General features: G+C 38.4%; 1 protein-coding gene across 6 annotated transcripts in view; it reads left to right on the top strand.

The window, feature by feature from the left end:
* sfmbt2 (Scm like with four mbt domains 2) overlaps positions 1–19648 on the top strand; it is a 57570-nt gene that overhangs the window by 12524 nt on the left and 25398 nt on the right. For 5 of the 6 annotated variants that reach the window (XM_039791178.1, XM_039791182.1, XM_039791181.1 and 2 more), the window contains exons 4-5: positions 6696–6936; positions 10823–10843. In XM_039791178.1, coding sequence (XP_039647112.1) covers positions 6696–6936; positions 10823–10843 — 262 coding nt within the window. The remainder of the gene's footprint in view (positions 1–6695; positions 6937–10822; positions 10844–19648) is intronic. The other variant, XM_039791183.1, reaches the window with a different exon arrangement.

Below are 19648 nucleotides of genomic sequence, written 5' to 3' on the forward strand. Positions count from 1 at the left end.
TTCTCACAGGAAAGCGTAGCTGCAAACATATGATGATTTTATAGAATATGATGTAGATTAAACTACCCAACATATAAAGTTAAAATTAGCTCAACCTTAATTGCAACATACCCATTAATGCAGCAGTAATATTAACCCAGAAACATCAGCCATGATAGGGAAACACTGACAGGGAACGTTAAGTACTTTTACTTCAAGTAAAGGGTCTGAATACTTCTTCCACCACTGCAGGGAACTTGAAGTGTTTTTAATGGCATTTCATAATATAATTATAACATTTACAGACGTTTCAGTGTACAATTTATGCTTGCAATCCCCCCAAAAACCTGTTACCACACAATTACAAGGCTTTGCCTCCATTAACATGTCACATCACAGGAGAGGGCCAGATGTGCGAATGCAGTTGATCCTGGATGCGAGGTCTTTATTCACCTCAGCTGACTCTGTGTTTGACCGACGAAGCAGCTGTCTACCTCGATGAAGCTCACAGTACTCAGCTGCCGACTGGACGGGCCCGCAAAAGGTGGAGACGTGTCGGCCGGTAATTTAGGACTTAAAAGGAGCGTGTCGGCGTTTCAGTTTCTTACATCACTCGCAGCGATGAACGGCAATAAGGGCGAGATTAAGAATATGTGGGTTTTTATGAGCAAAGCACCAATGTCGTACTGTCTGTTTGGTGAATTTGAGCGGGCGAGGTCTCTTGGGAAGCTAAATTGCCTTGTTGGTAAGTGGATTGAGTCACTGGGAAACAGACCATGAATTCCCCAGAAAAATTTGATTCAGTAAAGTGCCGCCCTCATCTCTCCCTTTCTCTCCTCTCTCTCTGCCTGGACAAATTGAAACAGTGATTTCTCTTGGGCCTGTACACACACACACACACACACACACACTCACACTCACACACTCTGCCGAGGCTGCCTCGTAGCTCTCTTACATAAGCCAGCCAGAGTGATACAGCACGTTTGCATTGTTGTAGCAGGAAGTCACAGGGCCATTTGTATTGTGTTTATTTCTAAGATGTTGGCTTTTTCCATTCAGTTGCGAGTGTGTGCGTTAAATGTGAACATCCTGTTGGGCTTGTAGTGTTCTCAAGAATTGTATAGCAGCCTGTGGCTATGGTGGAAACGCATTATGCTGTGTTGCGTTCACTGTGGTACAGATTTATCACTTTCTCTAGTGCAAAAGGACAAGGAGAGGCTGTTGTTTAGTGCAGGGGTTTTGCTTTAGGCTGTTTTTTAAGAGTCATCAGGCTCGTTCATTATACTTGTTATTAATTAAATCTCACCTGTGCCTGTTTTTCTGTTAACACGTAAAATTAAAAAATCTTGTCAAATTCACTCACCTGCTGCTAATACTGGGTGATGTTCCGTACTATTTATAAAATATTGTGAAACTAGATATTATTTGGGGTCTTGGGATGCAACTACCAATTATTTTCATCATCAGTTAATCTCTTGATTATTTTTATTATTACCTTCACCAAGGAGGTTATGTTATGGCTCGGTTTGTCTGTCAGCAGGATGACAGAAAAATTACTGGCCCAATTTTCATAAAACTTGGTGGAAGGGTGTAGCATGGGCCTAGAAAGAACCCCAATTTTGGAGTGGATCTTATTCACAGGGCGGATACACAAATTATTTTTCACTTTTGTTAACATTGCTGAATGGAGCATTTGTGCTGCATTCATATGGTATTGGAGTAATCGAAGAAATTAGTTCCCAACTAGTAAAAAAAATAAATGATGCCGGATCAACAACGTCAGACTTCATCAGGCATCTCAAAACGCACCCAGATAGGTCAGTCACTTGCTAATGTGAAAGAGACATTTAGCATATATCGTCACAGGTAACAAGCTAACCATTGCAAAGTGTTGTGCTAATGCTGGGAACATGCAAATTGTATCTTTATAGTTGTATCCATATGATGGACTTGGTTAATATTTCACCAGGTTGTTGTTAAATAGCAATACCGAAAGTATCAGTTCTCACATGTTTACACCATGGTTGGTGTATTAACTTTCAATACAGATGTTTCCCTCACACTTTGAACACTGGAAAATGTAATGAGGTTGGGCTTTACAGCCAGTTAGTAACACAGACAAATGTAGACAATGTATTCTTTGGTGCAGATACCAAAATGTTGAAAAATACAGTTATGAAATTGAAACAGAGTTCTTAATTTGTGTTTCTTCAGATTGCATTGCAGTAGACCCCATACAGTTATCCTACAACAGATTTTGATACTGTACTGTATGGATGGTAGCTACAGGATATGCTTTGAATCCATAAGATTTAACAATACAGTGTTAGGGACAGATCAGATGGCCAGAGACTTGACTTGGACTCATGGCAAAAGACTTGAGACTTGACTTGAACTTGCCCCTCAAAGATTTGAGACTTGACGTGGACTCGAGCTCAACGACTTGAGACTTGACTTGGACTTCCAAAAATGACTTGTGAACATCTCTGTTAAGTGAATATCAAAATTGTCGTTTGCTGATTGACTAATCGTTTCAACTCACTACAACACTAATCCTGCATCATTGCAATATAACTTAACTTGCACACAAATTGTCGAAATTTCTTAACTGTTCTACTTTAGTGAAACTAAAGTGGTACTCCAGCAATATAATATGCATTTTCCAAAAAAAACAACAAGGGGCTGACACATCCTGGATCCTACAATTTCCACAGTGCAACTCAATGCCATCTTTTTGTTAGACACTCGGTGCCTCCATGCCTTCATCTTGTAACACCGGCTTTCTGTTATTATATGTAAACATCAAGCTCCAGACAATTTAACCATGTTGACATCATCATTGTTTTTTTTGCTCAGCCTTTACAAAGCTATTTCAGAACAACATGACATTAAACAACTGTTTTCACAGGCTGTGTTTATGTTTTCTCAGAAACTGAACTGAGCTGAGTTCCCCTTTAGACTTAATGTCTGTTTCCTATTATGTAAGTACAGTATATTCTGAAAACACCAATAGTCATTTCCAAAATATTGTCACATTACGTCAATATCACAGCGATTGGTCAAATTACTTGTTATATAGCAAATCATTAATATCACCCAGCCTCTCCCTTCAGCACTTTGTAGTTTCTTAAAGACCCTAAAAACGTATTTTCTAAATCAGCTTTTTGTTTTGATCGAATGGTTTCTTCACAAACAGGCAATCTTCTGCCAAAGATTGAGTTTTGGTTATTTTGCATGAGAGATGTTCTGTATGTGTGCTTCTGCTTAGAGTAGTTCATAGAGTTTTTAACTGTTAAACACTTAATAAATACAAAATAAGGATGTTAATTTCTTTTTAAAGATTATGTTTTGGCATTTTAGGCCTTTATTTGATAGGACAATTTAGACATGAAAGGGGAGAATGATATGCAGCAAAGGGCCACAGTTCGGAATTGAACCTGCAGCTGCTGCGGAGAGGACTGAGCCTGTTTCTGGGGTGCACGCTTTACCAGGTGAGCTACCCAGGCGCCCCAAGGATGGTTATCTCTGAACTCATCTTTGATTGTTTCTTATTTGGTAATATATATTTTATTTAATCATGCAAAACTTAAGATTTGATACCAAGTTTTTTAAGTGCTTAAAACAAAAATTCTTTTTTGGGGTCAAATAGTCAGTTTGACCATCATTTCTGTTGGTTTTGACAACATAACATTTACTTACCAAATTGGATCCTGAGATCTGCATGTGGACGGAGTCCAACAGAGCAAGGAAAACGAGCAGTCAGACCGTCAGACAGGCTGCAAACAAACAAAGGCAAACATCAAACCTATTACCCAATCCGTCCATTAACGTCCTCCCTGTTTCACCTTTGACCTGCTATACTTACTTTAGTTGTGTGTGCACAGTTCTTCTAAGCATTAAGTGATCATAACTGACACTTCAAAACTAAGACCCAGGTTGTAAAAGAAATAGGGCTGGGCGATATGGAGAAAATCAAATATCACGATATTTTTGACCAAATACCTTGATATCGATACCGCAACGACATTGTAGTGTTGACTATTGGTGCTTTCACAAAATATTTACACAGTGAGATTTTTGATAAATAATCCTCAGTAATGTGGATATTGTGACTAAGTGTGTAAAGGCAAATAATATAACCGTTACAACAGTCTGGTAATTTCAGAAGCTCTCTGTTTCCCACGGTGTGTGTGCGTCTGTCAGTCCCTCCAGAAAAATGCGATTATGCGATCGCATAATTCAATGCATAATCAGCCAAAGTCTGCATATTCATGCGGGGGCCGCATTTTTTCAAATATGCCGCACAAATTGCAGATTTCCGCGCAAAATATGCGGTGCTTGCATGATTTCATAATCCCCGCATTTTTCGTTGCAAAAAAGTCACATATATCTTAGCAGAAAGTTGAAAAAATGTTGCGTTTACTTCACACAAGAGCAGCCATTTTCCCCTGTTGCCATGGGAACGTTATGAAGTGATGTAATTATGCAACGTGAACATCATCGAAAAGCAGGTGTTGGAGGTTGAATTTGACGTGTACTTTGAGTCTCTTAAGTTGGTATCCAATAACAAACCTATCTTGACGTCTACTCAAATTTCTTTCTTTAAGTGCTCCTGCTGTCTATATTATTAACGATTTTTGAAAGTCTGTCTCTTTTGTATCTTTTATTTCCCTCTGTTTAGACTATTACTTTTATTTTTACTTTAATATTATATTATTTGTATATATTTTTGTATCTTATTTGTTTACTTATTGAAATGACTGAATATCTGTAAACTATTTTTGGAAATAAAGTTTAAAAAAAGCAGAGTGTTGAGGGAATCACTTTTCTTCTCTTTTTCATCAAACTGCAGTTTTTGCAAGTTCCCGCAATTTCAACGCATAAAATTGCATAAATATCCCGCATATTCCATCGCATTTTCTAAGAAAATATGCCGCATAATCAAAGATTTTTGCCCGCAACAATCACAAAAAAACTGCGTTTTTCTGGAAGGACTGGTCTGTGTTTATGTATGTGTATCTTTACCTGTGTATGAGTGCTTGCGGTTGTATACATGATAGGGATGCATAGTTTTGTTGTTTGTATTGGCCAGTGGTGGGCCATTTATTTTTTTATGTTTAAATAATTTCCCCCTGGGATTATTAAAGTATTTCTGATTCTGATTACACCTAGGCCCTCAGTACTATCCTACAGCAATTAAACCACCTTTGAATAACCTCACCATGACACTAGGACATTATCAGGTGAAATAAAGTGATTTAACACAAGGCTCAACACCTGGAGAGTTTCAATACACTATTGCAGAGACATGAATACATGGTGGCCATTACTTTTACGCAGTATGGCAGGATGCTGCATCACATATAGTACAAATTAATGTAATTACCAAAGAAACAAAAACAAACCCACAACAACCGGTCACATTTACTCACACGACGACCACAAAGCAATCAAAAACACAATCCGCGATCAACAGGCATCCCCACAAATCCCTGCCAAGCTGCTGGGACTCAACAACACACACATGCCACCATGCACACACACAAAGGCACAGCGGCCACTGACACTGCTCAAACCTTTAACACCAGCAGCAACTATCTAAAGCAAGCAGGAATAGCTTGTAAAATCATTTTACTAAAATGCAGACAAATCCATTAAACTTACCAAAAGCTCATCATTTGAAGAAAAAGTCCATCCTCCTTTCTTTCATTAACTTTACATCTAAAACTCAAAACGAACTCGAACTAACGTTACTGCTACAGTTACGTGATGCTAGCTAGTTTTGCTTCACGGCCACCGTGTAAGAAATGGTCCGAAAAATGCAGACGTAGGTGGCTAGGCCAGCTAGAAGGCTCTGACCTGTCAAAGAATACGCCCAACGTGGCAAACTCCAAATTTGATTGGCTAAATACATGTAATGTATATATGTAAATATAATATGACAATCAACAACATTGCCACTATTTGCTTAAACAGCAGAGGGATTCACTCGAAATTCTGAAGGCCTCAGAGTAGATTCTTCACCCGGAGACAGCACAGGCGGAAATCTTATTGGATAAAAGCTCTAAGTTATAAAATGCACTGGAAGCCGCACAACCGAGGGAGAGAGTAGCCATGAAATTATCGTAATCTACGAGTGGGAACGGACTTTATAAAATACATATGAAATTAATATATATTAGGTGCCATAGGACTTAAAGTCTGTGGCTAAATCACGTTTTTAATTAAAGTATTTTAGTTTCTTCTTTTTTTCCTGTTAAAGAGGAAGTTTTTTGGGAGAGGATAGTGGGCTTTATCATGCGCTGTACACATTGTAAAGCCATTTGAGAAACATTTGGTAATATATATATATATATATATTTATTAATTTCATATGTATATTTATATATACTTTTCTGATTCTGACAATCTCTTGGCCAGCAGAGAAGGCCTTGCTGGCCCCGATGGTCCACGTCTGGTATTGGCTGAGTGCTTGTTGTAACCAATATCCTCACTCTACTTTTTTATTTCTTGTTCCTTTTTTTGTGTCCTTTTTTTTAATTATTATTTCACATTTGTATTTGTGACACTTTGCTTTCCCAAATATTTATAGTGTACTTTTCTGTATATTGTCGTCTAAACAAATATGTTGCACTTTTGCCTGTTTATTTGCATATGGAAAATAAAAATTGGATCGCAAAAACAATATTCCTTTAATGTTGTGTTGCGTCTCTCAGGTGGAGATCAGCCTGCAGAGCAGCTTCCAGCCTGGTATGAAGCTGGAAGTGGCCAATAAGAGCAGCCCGGACACATACTGGATGGCCACCATCATCACCACATGCGGCCAGCTGCTGCTGCTGCGCTACAGCGGCTACGGCGAGGACCGCAAAGCCGACTTCTGGTGTGATGTCATGACGGCCGAGCTGCACCCGGTGGGCTGGTGCACACAGAACAACAAGACACTCATGCCCCCCGAAGGTAAGAAGAAACACCGTGAGACACGCATTCGCCAAAACCTGGTCTCTTACTCACACATGGCAAAGAAATGGCAACACACAATTTCACTGTCGATGTTTAAACACAGGGTTTAAGTTTTACTTTCCTATCATACAATGTCTTTCTTAAAGTGCTAATTCGACATAACTGTTCATTATGTTTTACTAGAATCATAAAATAATGATAAAACAATCATGAACTGATGTCACTAAGATATCACGACACACAGTGCTTTTTGTATCGTGATAACTTTATAATCAATCAGCTGATTTTGCTGCAATATCAATTGAGGGTAAAGAGATTTATTCTACTTCATGGCTCGTTACTTTCAGGTTTTTGGGGTATTTATCAGCTTTTTTTGTTTATATTTAGCATTTAAAAAAAACTGGTAAAAATCAAGAAAATAACAAAATTGTATTTTGAAAATACAGTTTTACCACAACGGCTCTGCGTATAACAATTTATTGTATTTCTTTTATTAGTTTGAGGGATTCTGTCATCATTTGCCGCTCAGTTTGCATTTCTTCCCTATTTTTCTATTACGTTTGTGGAAGTGAACACTTTTCTGAGTTGTGCTTTATTATTATTTGATAGTTTATTTGTAAGGGACAAGTACAGAGAAACAGTTGCAGAATCAGTGTCCGATTTACACGTGTTTATGGCCGAAGCTAATTTCCAACGCCAGTCCCTTAATGGTTTCTTGTTCAGAACAGCAGCTTTTTGCAGCAGGAAGTTGTTTTCTGTAAACGAGTGTGAATTGTGTCGCTTAGGTGTCAGAGGACTTAAAGTCTGTGGCTAAATCATGTTTTTAATTAAAGTATTTTAGTTTCTTCTTTTTTTCCTGTTAAAGAGGAAGTTTTTGGGGGAGGATAGTGGGCATTATCATGCGCTGTACATACTGTAAAGCCATTTGAGAAACATTTGGTGTTTCGGGCTATATAAATAAAACTGACTTCACTATTTTTTGGGGGGCATGTTCTGCTTTTTATAAGCATAAAATATGGCAAGTTCCTTGGTCAGACTCGAACCGTCTGCTCTTTGACCTTTAGGGCACCCTGTTTTGAAGGATTAAAGTGTTTAAAACATAAAAAGCTATAAAAAATCATGAAAATGATAAGCCTTAACTTGATTTTGTCTTGCAACAATTATACGCAAATATGAACATTTGTGCCTCGTGTTGCATTTGTTTCACAGTTGTTTTTTCAAAGGCTATGAATCCTGAATGTAAAGAAATGTAATCATTTTAAAATCTTTGGCTTCAAAGGACATTTTAAAAAATATTAGGTATTAGCACAAATGGTTGATTGACTACATTTAATCAGAAGTGTCGGTTAGACCTTAATGCACACACACACAGACTAGTGTGAACACCTTCACCTTTCAAAGAATGCTTTAGATAAACCAAGTGGAAAGACAGGTTTCCCTCAAGGTGCTTTGATTGTCAAAACGGATCAACTGCCATTTACTTACTGACACATCACATTCAGTCAGAGTAATGCCAGGTTAAACCCAAGACAGGTCACCTCATTTCTACAACAGCCATCTCTAGTCTCTAAGAGCATCCTTTACACCTCAGCTCAAGCTTTCTAAAATAAAGCGTCCTCTTTAACTTCTCCAGAAGCCATTCTTTCTAACTGTCCCTTTCACAATATCACAACTTTGCCATCAAAGACATTTCCACCTGCAGCGGGTCCCTCTCGCCCCCAGATAGATGATTCACCCTCCCCAGCCTTGTTCAGACCATTTATTTTTCTCGACACTTCCCCGCTGATGGATGGCGCGCGCCTCCGTTGTTGTGGAGACGACCTGGATATGTTTTCGGGTGTCCTCACCCTCGCACCAGCTCCATATGTCCTTTTCACTCACCGCTGGTCTTTTCACCAACTTCCTCTATTGTATTTTGCAGCGGCAGGCTGTTTATAAAATATCTGTACAGCCCCTTCACATCTCACCCTTCACATCTCTGTAGATTATCTAACAAGCAGGGAAACAACACATTGAATTAGCTTTCACCGCTGCAGTGGAGTGGTCTTTGTCTTATGCTTGTGCACTTTGTATTTCAAGTCAAACGTGATACGCCTGAAATAGGGCTGCAAGTAATAATTATTTTTATTATCGACCCATGTGTTGATTATTTTCTCGATTAATCGTCCATTAAATGAAAATAGTAAAAATATGCCCACCACAACTTCCCCAAGCCCAAGGTGACATACACATAGTACTTGTTTTGTCGGACCAACAATCCAAAAGATATTCTGTTTACATTTACAGAAGGCCATGAAATCCAGCAAATGCTCACATTAAAGCGGGGGTAGGCAGGTTTTTGGAAACCTCATTGGAAAAAAATTCCTTAACAACCTTTCAGCATATTGTAATTCAAGTGGTCTGAGAGAAAACTAGACTCCTGTGCCTTCTCTCTGTTTTCAGGATTTAGATAATCTAACCCTTAACAGGAGACTTTGGCCAATCACAGGTCATTTTTAGAGAGAGGGTGTTCCCATTGGCTGTTCTACAAACGCAGATGCGCATGCACGTCCCTTCAGATGGTGAAAGCCTAATTCAATGGCGGACAATCCTGCCGATTGCTATTCCAGCATTGGCAACAACTGCCTACACTGCAAAGCAACCCAATAAAGGAAGACTCTTCTCAGAAAGAGTCTCAAAGAAGGTCTGACAACAAACGCAATAAAACGTGTCAATATCAGCAATGCGTTTCAGAGATAAAGAGAAAATGTTGCTAATAGTTTAGCCTTCTGCTAACCGTAGCCAAAAGCTCTCGGCTGCGTCTAATTCAAGTTCATGTTTCTGTAGCGACCTAGAGCCTCAAGTCACAGTCTGTCATCTCAAAGGGCTTTACAAAGAAAACAAGACGTTCATTCTCACAGAATTGCTGCTATATAACAGCATCGGGATCACTATGACGACGGGGATGATTGAAATGAATGACTCGTATTTATAGAGTTTAGTGTATGAGGGGAGGGGCTGAGGACAGAGAGCGGAGAGCTGCAGCAGCGCTGCATTTTAAAATTCTTTTGCCTTATCAAGAAAACTTCCTACATCCCTCCAAAAAACTGTATTTACAAAAACTAGTTTAAACTCTTTATCTTCCAATTGCTTGCACAGCAAATAGTTACTGGTGAAATTAAGATGTTTTAAAAAATCGGTTGAAAGCTAACCTACCTCTTAAAAATGACATTCATATACGATACATTTTTGTTTGTAAATACATTCATAGGAACCATAATGCTTTGCACATTACGATTTTTATTAAGATAACAGGAAAACTTTCATATTGAACATAGCTGCAAAATGGGGATAAAACAGCACATAAATAATTTTGTAGGAGAAAGAGTTGATTGTCAGAAATGTACTCTTGTGTATGTTGGAATAAGATATTGTATGTTTACTCAAGTACATTTTTCTATCCATCATACTGAGTAACAGCAGCTGAAGTTAATTAGGAAATTGATATATTTTGCAGTAATAATTTGGCTATTAACTATTATATTAACCGTCTTTTTCTGTGTCTTTTGGAAAGCTCATATTTCAAATTATTTCCCTAATTCTTTTAATAATGATGGACAGCTGACATCTGCATGTTTAATGATGCAAACTGAAGCATAAATCATGTAACGGAGGCAGTTATATATTCCCCAAAGAGGCTTCTGCAAGATACTATCAATTTGTCAATGTGACCCAAAAAAAAAGTACTTTTTTGCTTCATTTCAAGGCTTTGCATCATGCTGTGCACATGTCCTAGTGTGTGTGTTGCTTAGTCAGCTGCAATATGAGAGAAAAGAGAGCGAGTGTGTGTATTCCAGTGTCACAGTTCCCTGTTTTATTTGTTTCCTTTTTGTTTGTTTCTCAGATAACATTTACCTAAGAAAAGGTAAGCAGCTCTAACAGTGCCTCTGACTGACTGACTCACCTGCTCTGCTCACTAGTGGCTACCATGAAATCAACACTGTGTTAGGCATCAGAGCTGCATGTACACTGTGCTTCCTCCTCCTCCTCTTCTTCTTCCTCTTTTCACCTCTCTAAAGGAAGTGACCTCACAGCTCAGTTGACTTGCCTCTTGCATGTAACTCCTTTCTAGCTAAGTGAGTGTGTTTTAGCAGATTGATATAACACACACACACACACACACACACACACACACACACACACACACACACACACACACACACACACACACAAGCTGTTTGCGCCAAGCTGTGCTCATATGATAACTAGTGCAAAATGCAGCAGCTCAAATGTGATGCATTGATAAAGAGGCCTCCGCACATGTGCAACACACAAACTGTGTCCTGTATCAGAAAAACGTGTCACTAGTCGGTGAGTCAAGTAATGACGGGTCAGAAGTTTAAGAACCGCTGTGTGTAAAATGTGTCACCAGGTGTTGCATACAGACATACTTTACTGCTGATGTTATATCCAGTCTGTAATTGTACACTAATAATGAGCCAGTTTAATCAATGACAAGCATTAACAACAACAATTTGCATTATTAATTTTAATTTTGTATTTATTAATACTAGTGCAGAGCCTGCCTGGTATTGCTGTTGCAGCTTTTTTTTCTGAGGATTTTGAGGACCTCTTGTCTATGTTGGCTTAAAGTTTTGGATAATAAGCTAAAGCGATATACATGAGAATATGCATGTTTAATGACGCAGTGCCATAGGTCATTTCAGGGTCAGTTCATGCATATTAAAACAATAAATGTTATCTTTAGCGGTGTCTAACCATTTAGATAAAACTTTCTGCTGAAAAATAGTCTCCATGAAAAAGAGTAATGGCTACACCGTTTCTGCCACGAAACTGTATGCTCCTGATAATTATCATTTTTAAAGTCATTTTTCAATGCTGTGAGCGCCATTAACAAATTCTATTCACCTTTTTTTGTATTTAAATGGAGGCAGAAATCTTGAAGGCAGATAACTAGGCAAATAAAACCCAACCCAAGAACCAACCCTTAGGATATAAAACTGATAATACCAACCTAAGAAATATCAACTTTATATTCAGCACACTTGAAACAGTGATACAAAGTGTCAGGGGAAAAAAACATCAATGCAGAATTTAATGACAAAGAATTAAGTAAAAGGGTTCAAACAAATCAATTAGGGTTTAAGAGGAGATTTAAAAGGGGACTGTGATTTTTTTCCACCCGGTTTCACTGTGACTCTGTACCCAACAGACTTTACATAAAGCAGCAGCACAGTGTTTAAAAAAGAATTCCCTCATGAACATACTTGTTGACAAATCTGCAGGCCTCCCTCCATCTCACTCGCCATCTTACCATGATTTCTTTTACCTTTCTTTTGATTTCTTGGGAGAAGGTGCAAAACCCAACTACAGATAAGGGTTTCAATTGGAATAACCACATATCACAAACACACCTAAACCCCTCGTCAAACCTGCTCACTCACTCATCAAACTCACCCCCCACACACACACACACACAGTCTTCCTTCTTAGCTCATCCACTTTAAATGCTCCTCTGCTAACTGATGCGCTCAGCAAAGCTTTTGTGCTCATCAAATCAGCGCCCGTGTTAATCAGCGTCCCTGTTTGCAAGAACAGCACATGAGTCTGCAGCGCTGCAAGCGCTTTAGTTGCATAATTTGCTCAATTTTAGAAATTAAAAAGGCATCTGAAAGACAGTTTAACAGGGTAACCATTGTAGATTTTTCCACTTCACCCATAATGACTTCATGGCCCTCCTGCAGTTGGAATATAAGATGAAAAGTACTTACAAATGTACAGGTTTTAGATAAAAAAAATAAGGAACCTGGGTTTGTGTATTTATTATAAATACTGTATTGAATTTAAACCGTAATATGCATGAAAAATGTAAAGTAAGTTTTGAGAAACAATGTCAGATCTATGAGCCTCTGGCAGGTAAGCCAAAACAGTTCAAATTCAGAGAATTGTAACAGATCCAGACAGTGAAAACATAATTCAACCTACTATACATATTGATGGTGTTTTGACTGTATATGATTCAAAGCCTCGGGGTCGGGCTCAGAGAGGGAAGCTTGTTCAGAGAGAGTTTTGTGTGCATGTGCACGCATGTATGTGTGTGTCTACATGTGTGTAGGATACATTCATCCATTCATGTAAAGAGCTTTTCAGAGCTACATCACAAGTTTGGTGATGTGGTAAGGTTGCTGCTTGCTGAACAGATCCCAACAGAGATCATTTCCATAATGAATTCACCACACTGCTTCCTGCCAGAGCCTTATAGTGCTGATGCTCTGAGATAGACCCCACTTTTGCTGTGTGTGTGTGTGTGTGTGTGTGTGTGTGTGTGTGTGTGTGTGTGTGTGTGTGTGTGTGTGTGTGTGTGTGTGTGTGTGTGTGTGTGTGTGTGTGTGTGTGTGTGTGTGTGTGTTGCATTCAGGCTGATAGCACTGTGGTGAGAACAATACAAGGGGCTGCTTTAGTTTGGGTGTGACCCTTGTGAAACATTTTGTCTTTTATCAATTGCTAAAGGTGGATTTCTGCTGCAAAATAGATATATGTAGAATTGACTTTTATTTAAGTTCAGAGCACTACTGCAACATTGAAAGTGTTGTACATTATCAGGCAGAATTTTGCTTTAATTATACATCGCATAGTAATCCTGATTTAGGGGTCCAACTAAACGTCGATTTATCATCAACTAATGTGATGATTCTTTTTGTGAATTGGTCTGTAAGATGTCAGAAAATGCTAATTCGGTTTTCTACAGGCCGAGATACTAGCTTCAAATTGCGTGTTTTGCCAGTCGACATAATTACTTTACTACCACATAAGAGAAAGATGAGCAGCAAAGCTGGAGCAAAAGAATATTTATCATTTTTGTCTAAACGACCATTAAAATAGTTGCAGATCGACTATTTCAATAATCATTTCCGCTCTGCAGTGTTTACGTTCTTTTATTCACCCTTGTAATAAAGAGAGGTGATGGAGATGGAACGGTTTTAGGGCTGTCCTCGACTATCAAAATTCTCAGTATACACTTCGATTTACACTACACATTACAACAATCAATTAGTTGATTTAATCGACGTATCTGTAAAAAATCTGAGTTTCTCCATAGAGAATTGTGCAAAAGGGCTACTTTAAATTATGTTTTTTTCAAAAGCATTGTCCAAGAACATTACACAGCACCACTGACATGCTAACTGATGTGATTTTTGAGTAGCCCATGTTATTCTGAAAATAGATATTCTAAATTTACGGCGTGCAGTGACTACGCCATAAGCCTGCGCATCCGTTCTGCTGCATTTTGTTGCAAGATGATGAGCCATCTGCTGAGGCAAAAGTTGAGTTAGGATTTTTTTTTTTGACAGATGACACCATGTTGTTTTTAAAACGAGCGCCCTGTGTGACACACACACAGTCTTCTCATTGAAATGAACGAGAAGACTGCATTTTAACACCAACACCTTATGGTCAACCAACAGCCTGCTTTAATCACACACGTTTTAAGTTAAATGAAGGTTTGGCTCACATTTCACACAACCCCTCCCTGCTGTAACCTCCAGATTTGCATACATATAATATACATTATTCTGAAATGGGCCATTCTGCGTATTGAGTACTTTTTTTGTACTTAAGTACATTTTCATGCTAATACTTTTGTACTTTTCCTTAAGTAAAATTTTGAATGCATGTCTTTTACTTGTAACAGTCACACACACACACACACACACACACTGATCCTGTGGGGCTCTTTAGCACTTACCACAAACACATCACTAAGCTAATTCATATTTACACAAATTGCTCTTATATCCTCTGCCCAGTTGTCAAGAGGGCTATAAAAAATTTAACAATATTGCGTCTGAAACGGTGAAACGTCTCTCAATAAACACACAAATTGCGTGCTGTGTGACATTTTACATGCGCCCGCGCGTTGCAGTCATTATGCCCACGGCCTATTATGGAAAGGCTGTCAGTTAAAATGGTAGTAGGTAATTGTTTGAATTGACTTGGCTTTCTACTCTTGTGCGTTCAGGGCGGTTCATCTCCATGCCAGCGCATAATGACTGGATAAGACAGAGGGAGAATCAAGCGTAATTTGCTCCCATTAACTCTGATTAGAATCTGTTGCACTGCTGCGATCGCGGCAAAAAACACTGAGACGATTTTTCTTCTTTAATTATAACATTGATTATCTAAAATAAGCTTTTAAATAAGCCCTGAGCACAGAGCCAGGATTGTTTACAGAGAAGAGGAGCTGGCAGAATATGCAAATATCAGCTTTCAGAGATGCATTTTCATATTTGTTTGTGTTTTTTAAATGCTAGATATTTGCATGGAGACTTCAGCCAGCTTTGGTGCAGCCTGGGAGAAGTGGGGAGAATGGGGGAGGTTAGCTCTGTGATAGTGTAGCGGTATGGGGGAAGAGGGGGATGTTTTGAGGTCTCCTCCCACAAGGTTAATTATGCACTTATTGTTATGTGAAAGTCAGGCTTTCACCTCTATGTGTCTGCTGCCTGTGGGATGAAAATGAAGAAAAATAGATCATTATTTATATAAAGAAGCACTACAGTATAATGAAACTGCAAGCTGGTGGAGGGAAAAGGGGGGGGGGGAGGGAGAGAGAGAGAGAAAGAGGGTGAAGAAGGTTGAAGTTTGCAAGTTTCAGCTTCTGCTTCTACTGTTTGGCTGAGCTCTAAATGACTTCATGACTAATCTCGGCAGGATCTGTAAAAATAGTTTATCTATTTCTGCACACCCCACATCAACACCGTGTATATACTCTGTGCGTGTGCGTGTGTGTGTGTGTGTGTGTGTGTGTGTGTGAAATAGTCTCACAGGAACACACTATTATTAAACAGGCGTACAGAGAGGAACTTGGCCTTAGAGACGTTCACTGTTAACCTTAGTTTAACAGGAAAATGCTGATTTATTTGCCGGCAAATTCCACAGTTGTTGGTTTGATTCAGGCAGGACCTCTGGAGTCCAGAGCCACGAGAGGATTTATTGATTTGGTCTTCTTAGTCAATTATGTAGAATTATGTAGAGCTAACTGTCAGTTATATTTACTCAAATCTTTGATTTAAAAAGGGATTATAATAACTGTATTAAGAATGTTTAAAGCCCTTATCTAAACAAACTAGAAAAGGCTTTTTTTTTCTTAAGAAATACACTTTTAAGTTAGTGGGTGATTTTTTTCTTGTCTTAAAAACCACAACTTCTCACTGCGGTCATTACATCACTCACATTAGCTTTTCCAGTAATCATTCGTGGGAACAAAAAACAGAGAAAAGATATAGATAATAAAGATAATGGAAGCTTGTTGCATTCACCAAAGTCAAAATAAAAACTGGAGACTTTACCTCGTAATTACAGTATGAAATTTGGTAACGGGTGTAACAATTCAACCTGTGACCTGAATAGGAATTCCACCTATATTATACTTTATGTCATGCATTAGTTTGACATCCTGTGAAATCCATAATTAGGAGAGCTTTTCTTATAATTATGAGATGATGATAATAAAGCAGTAACTAATTACTAGAGAAATAAGGCCTCCACTGTTGCTTTCTTTGGTGAACGTATGCTCTTCTGTAGATAATGTGGGCGTGATTTGTCGGAATCTGACAGTTCCAGAAACGGTGACGAGCACTTTGTTTGAAGCATACTTAAAAATAAGCCCTTTGAAAGTAAAAGTGCTGAACGCAACTGTAATCAGTTGAAGTGTAATCCCTGAAAGTAGCTGCGGTATTATCTGAACTTTAGCAAAAAAAAAGAAAAGGGAGCACACCAAAGAGTTAACTGTACATGCTGATGACAGAAAAACTATAAAAGTAGGAGATGTGCAGCAGGAGCAAAAACAAATCTCAGTTAAGACCTACTTAAATCCTTTTTGTTATGATTTAACTAACTGCTTTCTAGTATTATAAACAGTTAAAATGGATTCTTCTGTCTTTTGACGATACCCACTTTAGCTATTGCATATAAAACCCTGAAGTTTATGTTTTGTTTCTTCAGCTGTTTACTGGACACTAAGAAATGCAAAAAATGAAAAAGATCTTGCACTAGCAACACAGTATACATGCTTAAAGACTCATTTTCTCCTTTGGCTCTTTACCCTGGAAAAACAGAGCAAAAAGAAATCTAACAAAAACTCTTTGCTGAGCCAAACAACCTAAACCCAGAACCTATTTTCATTATGAGCATGTTTCAGTTTATGGACTACATTTCATTTTCACTTCAGCTTGATGCTAATCACTGCTGCAGGGAATGTCAGTTCGCCCAACGTGTTGCAGTCATTCTGTAACTGTGACTCATGTGGCAACGTTTCACTGACTCCAACAAGTGTCTGAGTTTGTGGAGAATTTTTTTTTTTTTGGTGTGTTTAAGTGACTAACAGGAAAAACATGCAGGACTCTGAAGGCCGCTCAGCATCTTCCTTGGAATGTAAGCTTGAGGGTTTAGGGATAAACAGGAGGCTGATTTCAGAGGAGTCAAATGAAAAGATACTGCACTATTGGAAACAGGAAGCAGGCAAAAACCACACGTCTCCATGCAAATGTGCTGGAAGTTGGCCTTTTTTTGCACGACGACTCTGGAGACAGAACTCTGGTCCACCTGGCATGTGCGTTTGCATTTATGTGGTCTTATATTGGTCACAATGTAGGGACACAAAATCTGTTCAGACAGTTACATTGTGGGGATTCACACCAGGCCTCCTCAGGGACAACAACACTATATATTATTATACTATAGGTCATCTAACAGTTTGTTAGTGTAACACTCAGGTTAAGGGTTAGGGTCGGGGTTAGAGAGGTATTTGGGGTGAAGTCATGTCAAAAGTCTCGAGTCCAGTTTTAAATTCAGTTCAAGTCATTTAAGTCTTTTATGACATAATAAGTCAGCTTCAATGCGGAGTTCTAATAATTAAATAGGCAAACTGAGCCTGTCTGTTTTCTGTTTTTCCACAATTTAACCCATAAAACTTGGGACTGAATGTTTTAACTTTTTCTGTGTCTGACTTGAAGTTTTTTTTTTATCGATTTGTGTTTCTCTGACTATGACCCAAAAAAGATTTTTTTCAAAAGAGCAGATTTATTTAAACTACAGCGTAAACTACAGAGTACACCCCCACATTAAACCCACACAGGTGCTCTCACTTATCTAGATTAGACCTCTTTTCAGGACACAGACTGGCCTATAGACTCAGTTAATATTGTTATCCCCGGCAAACAGTGCTATTATTATTTTCTGCTCTATTGTTTTATGTTTTTGTCTGCCTCCATAAGTGTCCTTGGGTTGCTAAAAACAAATTATTATAGTTATACTGGGCTTGATTGACCTCCCCTCTCTCTCTCTTCTGTCAAATCTGTTAAAGGAATACTTCACCCTCAAAATGATCGTTTGAAAATTGATAACTCGCCCCGTGTTACCTTAAATTCTTGAAGAAACAGTTTTTCTCGCATGTGTCCAAGTGCAATCAAAATAATAATTCTTCAATAATTCAAGGTATTGAACTGTAATTTTAAGCGTGGAGTATATCTTTAAGGTGGTACAACTTACACTCAGTTACTAGTTTATTAGGTACACCCTGCTAAAACTACTGCAGTCCTGCAATTAACCCTCCCTTCATAAAGGTTAGAATGTTTTTTATTTCAAAGGAGTAGATTCAACTGATTATTTAGAGAGGGTATTATTTTTGGAGTTGAGTGATGACACGTAATTCCCCTCATGCCTTCCCCGAACTACAAACTGAAATGAGGTCTAATAAATCGTAATACCACACTGGGTTTTTTGAGGGGAAAGCCCTATCCTGAATTAATTTAAGTTCAGCTAATGCATTTTTATCTCAGTCATCTATCGTCTATCTGGTACACGTAACGTGTTCTTGGTATTTCCATCAATATTTATATTACTTATTCAATGTTTCATTGCTTTCTTTCCTTCATTTGTGCCACACATCTGTTCCTTAAAGCCACCCTGAATTTTGACATTTTTATTTGTTTCTGCTTTCAATGTGGTCTTAAAGCTGAAACTTATCTAATTTGTGGCAGTGTGACCTCAGCCTCAACTGTCATTTTGAATTCATGCAGCATTTACTGCTCCCAGAGGAAGTTACAGGTCACCCAGTAACCTTTGATACCTGAAATTCTGGATGGAAACTGGTTTCTGTTCCCGCCACTGATCTTACATCTCTGCATGGGAAATAGTCACTTCTGCTCTTCAAAAAGCCATAAGACAAAAAAGTTTTGGCTTTGTTTGCCTCATTTCTATTTTATTCTCAAATTTGCAGCTGTTGTTCTGCATATTAACATTTAAATGGCACTGCTCATACAACATTAGTTGGTGTTTTTTCATTTTGATGTGTTTACTTCTGCAGAAACCTGCCAGATGCAAGCCTAAAAAAATATCTCATCTCAGCCATAAATCAGAATTGAGCATTAAGGTTTGCAGTGTGAAAACGTGAATTTGTTTCTCACTTCGTTTGCATAAAAATGATCAAATTCAGAGACATGCATTGTCAAAATACTCCACATCTGCAGTTTTGATTTAAAAAAATTGCTGTGTGTTTGGGTTCTCCAGTATATGCATGCACTTACTCATGCATGCATGCTGTTCTCTGGTGACTACGCTTAACAGTTCAACGTAGTGCCTTGCAATTAATAATTCACCATGACACAGCACAACAGCACAATAATGTGCTCACTTTCCACTCACTTTGATT

The sequence above is a fragment of the Perca fluviatilis genome, chromosome 23 (genome assembly GCF_010015445.1).
Source record: "Perca fluviatilis chromosome 23, GENO_Pfluv_1.0, whole genome shotgun sequence".
In the NCBI taxonomy this organism is placed as follows: Eukaryota; Metazoa; Chordata; class Actinopteri; order Perciformes; family Percidae; genus Perca; species Perca fluviatilis.